The sequence below is a fragment of the Bombina bombina genome, chromosome 4 (genome assembly GCF_027579735.1).
Source record: "Bombina bombina isolate aBomBom1 chromosome 4, aBomBom1.pri, whole genome shotgun sequence".
In the NCBI taxonomy this organism is placed as follows: domain Eukaryota; kingdom Metazoa; phylum Chordata; class Amphibia; order Anura; family Bombinatoridae; genus Bombina; species Bombina bombina.
The window spans coordinates 98,401,468-98,405,719 of record NC_069502.1 but is presented as its reverse complement, the minus strand read 5'-3'; the positions used below and the strand labels follow the sequence as shown (position 1 = coordinate 98,405,719).

Here is a 4,252-nt window from a genome sequence, read left to right as displayed (position 1 = left end):
AGAGATGCACATAGTGTATGCTGTCAGGTGACACCAAGTGATGCACCTAGTGTGTGCTGTCAGATGACACCAAGAGATGCACCGAGTGTATTCTGTCAGATGACACCAAGAGATGCACATAGTGTATGCTGTCAGATAACACCAAGTGATGCACCTAGTGTATGCTGTCAGATGACACCAAGAGATGCACCTAGTGTGTGCTGTCAGATGACACCAAGAGATGCACCTAGTGTGTGCTGTCAGATGACACCAAGAGATGCACCTAGTGTGTGCTGTCAGATGACACCAAGAGATGCACATAGTGTGTGCTGTTAGGTGACACCAAGTGATGCACCTAGTGTATGCAGTCAGATGACACCAAGAGATGCACCTAGTGTGTGCTGTCAGATGACACCAAGAGATGCACATACTGTGTGCTGTTAGGTGACACCAAGTGATGCACCTAGTGTGTGCTGTCAGATGACACCAAGAGATGCACATAGTGTATGCTGTCAGATGACACCAAGAGATGCACATAGTGTATGCAGTCAGATGACACCAAGAGATGCACCTAGTGTGTGCTGTCAGATGACACCAAGAGATGCACCTAGTGTGTGCTGTCAGATGACACCAAGAGATGCACATAGTGTATGCTGTCAGATGACACCAAGAGATGCACCTAGTGTGTGCTGTCAGATGACACCAAGAGATGCACCTAGTGTGTGCTGTCAGATGACACCAAGAGATGCACATAGTGTGTGCTGTCAGATGACACCAAGAGATGCACCTAGTGTATGCTGTCAGATGACACCAAGAGATGCACCTAGTGTGTGCTGTCAGATGACACCAAGAGATGCACCGAGTGTATGCTGTCAGATGACACCAAGAGATGCACATAGTGTGTGCTGTCAGATGACACCAAGTGATGCACCTAGTGTGTGCTGTCAGATGACACCAAGAGATGCACCGAGTGTATGCTGTCAGATGACACCAAGAGATGCACATAGTGTATGCTGTCAGGTGACACCAAGACATGCACATAGTGTGTGCTGTCAGATGACACCAAGAGATGCACCGAGTGTATGCTGTCAGATGACACCAAGAGATGCACATAGTGTATGCTGTCAGGTGACACCAAGAGATGCACATAGTGTGTGCTGTCAGATGACACCAAGAGATGCACATAGTGTATGCTGTCAGATGACACCAAGAGATGCACATAGTGTATGCTGTCAGATGACACCAAGAGATGCACATAGTGTATGCAGTCAGATGACACCAAGAGATGCACCTAGTGTGTGCTGTCAGATGACACCAAGAGATGCACCTAGTGTGTGCTGTCAGATGACGCCAAGAGATGCACATAGTGTATGCTGTCAGATGACACCAAGAGATGCACCTAGTGTGTGCTGTCAGATGACACCAAGAGATGCACCTAGTGTGTGCTGTCAGATGACACCAAGAGATGCACATAGTGTGTGCTGTCAGATGACACCAAGAGATGCACCTAGTGTATGCTGTCAGATGACACCAAGAGATGCACCTAGTGTGTGCTGTCAGATGACACCAAGAGATGCACCGAGTGTATGCTGTCAGATGACACCAAGAGATGCACATAGTGTGTGCTGTCAGATGACACCAAGTGATGCACCTAGTGTGTGCTGTCAGATGACACCAAGAGATGCACCGAGTGTATGCTGTCAGATGACACCAAGAGATGCACATAGTGTGTGCTGTCAGATGACACCAAGTGATGCACCTAGTGTGTGCTGTCAGATGACACCAAGAGATGCACCGAGTGTATGCTGTCAGATGACACCAAGAGATGCACATAGTGTATGCTGTCAGGTGACACCAAGAGATGCACATAGTGTGTGCTGTCAGATGACACCAAGAGATGCACCGAGTGTATGCTGTCAGATGACACCAAGAGATGCACATAGTGTATGCTGTCAGGTGACACCAAGAGATGCACATAGTGTGTGCTGTCAGATGACACCAAGAGATGCACATAGTGTATGCTGTCAGATGACACCAAGAGATGCACATAGTGTATGCTGTCAGGTGACACCAAGAGATGCACATAGTGTATGCAGTCAGATGACACCAAGTGATGCACCTAGTGTATGCTGTCAGATGACACCAAGAGATGAACCTAGTGTATATTGTCAGATGACACCAAGAGATGCACCTAGTGTGTGCTGTTAGGTAACACCAAGAGATACACCTAGTGTGTGCTGTCAGGTCACACAAAGAGATACACCTAGTGTGTGCTGTCAGGTGACACCAAGAGATGCACATAGTGTATGCTGTCAGATGACACCAAGAGATGCACCTAGTGTGTGCTGTCAGATGACACCAAGAGATGCACCTAGTGTGTGCTGTCAGTTGACACCAAGAGATGCACATAGTGTGTGCTGTCAGATGACACCAAGAGATGCACCTAGTGTATGCTGTCAGATGACACCAAGAGATGCACCTAGTGTGTGCTGTCAGATGACACCAAGAGATGCACCGAGTGTATGCTGTCAGATGACACCAAGAGATGCACATAGTGTGTGCTGTCAGATGACACCAAGTGATGCACCTAGTGTGTGCTGTCAGATGACACCAAGAGATGCACCGAGTGTATGCTGTCAGATGACACCAAGAGATGCACATAGTGTGTGCTGTCAGATGACACCAAGTGATGCACCTAGTGTGTGCTGTCAGATGACACCAAGAGATGCACCGAGTGTATGCTGTCAGATGACACCAAGAGATGCACATAGTGTATGCTGTCAGGTGACACCAAGAGATGCACATAGTGTGTGCTGTCAGATGACACCAAGAGATGCACCGAGTGTATGCTGTCAGATGACACCAAGAGATGCACATAGTGTATGCTGTCAGGTGACACCAAGAGATGCACATAGTGTGTGCTGTCAGATGACACCAAGAGATGCACATAGTGTATGCTGTCAGATGACACCAAGAGATGCACATAGTGTATGCTGTCAGGTGACACCAAGAGATGCACATAGTGTATGCAGTCAGATGACACCAAGTGATGCACCTAGTGTATGCTGTCAGATGACACCAAGAGATGAACCTAGTGTATATTGTCAGATGACACCAAGAGATGCACCTAGTGTGTGCTGTTAGGTAACACCAAGAGATACACCTAGTGTGTGCTGTCAGGTCACACAAAGAGATACACCTAGTGTGTGCTGTCAGGTGACACCAAGAGATGCACCTAGTGTATGCTGTCAGATGACACCAAGAGATGCACCTAGTGTATGCTGTCAGATGACACCAAGAGATGCACCTAGTGTAAGCTGTCAGATGACACCAAGTGATGCACCTAGTGTATGCAGTCAGATGACACCAAGTGATGCACCTAGTGTATGCAGTCAGATGACACCAAGAGATGCACCTAGTGTATGCAGTCAGATGACACCAAGTGATGCACCTAGTGTATGCAGTCAGATGACACCAAGTGATGCACCGAGTGTATGCAGTCAGATGACAACAAGTGATGCACCTAGTGTATGCAGTCAGATGACACCAAGTGATGCACCTAGTGTATGCAGTCAGATGACACCAAGTGATGCACCTATTGTATGCATTCAGATGACACCAAGTGATGCACCGAGTGTATGCTGTCAGATGACACCAAGAGATGCACCTAGTGTATGCATTCAGATGACACCAAGTGATGCACCTAGTGTGTGCTGTCAGATGACACCAAGTGATGCACCTAGTGTATGCTGTCAGATGACACCAAGTGATGCACCTAGTGTATGCAGTCAGATGACACCAAGTGATGCACCTAGTGTATGCTGTCAGATGACACCAAGAGATGCACCTAGTGTAAGCTGTCAGATGACACCAAGTGATGCACCTAGTGTATGCTGTCAGATGACACCAAGTGATGCACCTAGTCTATACAGTCAGGTGAAACAAAATATTGCACCTAGTGGATGCCATCAAGTAATTGTTATTACTAATCTATGTTGAACGCACATTAGTCAGAGACATGAAACCCTCATTTTTAGCAAAAGGCTCTGTGTGCCTCGTTTTGCGTGTTTTTTTGTTTTTGTGTCAATTTACAGTGATCATCTGCATCTTCCAACTCACTTGTTTGAAAAAAGCAGATTTTCCTCCTTCACATGTCCCTGTAGTCATCTCATTTAAATATTTTGGCCTGTGGACATACTTCAGGATGGTTTATAATGACTGGTCTGGAGTCATCGATTATTTCAAAATGACTTCATGAAGATCATCCTTTTTG

At 46.8% G+C, this 4,252-nt stretch overlaps 1 protein-coding gene across 1 annotated transcript; it reads left to right on the top strand.

Moving 5' to 3' along the window:
* Window positions 1-3,267: 3,267 nt before the first annotated feature.
* LOC128656923 (cell surface glycoprotein 1-like) lies at window positions 3,268-3,978 on the top strand. The gene has a single exon (XM_053711097.1). The coding sequence runs from the start codon at window positions 3,268-3,270 to the stop codon at window positions 3,976-3,978; it is 711 nt and encodes a 236-aa protein (XP_053567072.1).
* The last annotated feature ends 274 nt before the right edge of the window (window positions 3,979-4,252 follow it).

Bases quoted from the DNA above. Each gene is read 5' to 3' on its own strand.
- LOC128656923 (XM_053711097.1), top strand. From the start codon at position 3,268: ATGACACCAAGAGATGCACCTAGTGTAAGCTGTCAGATGACACCAAGT.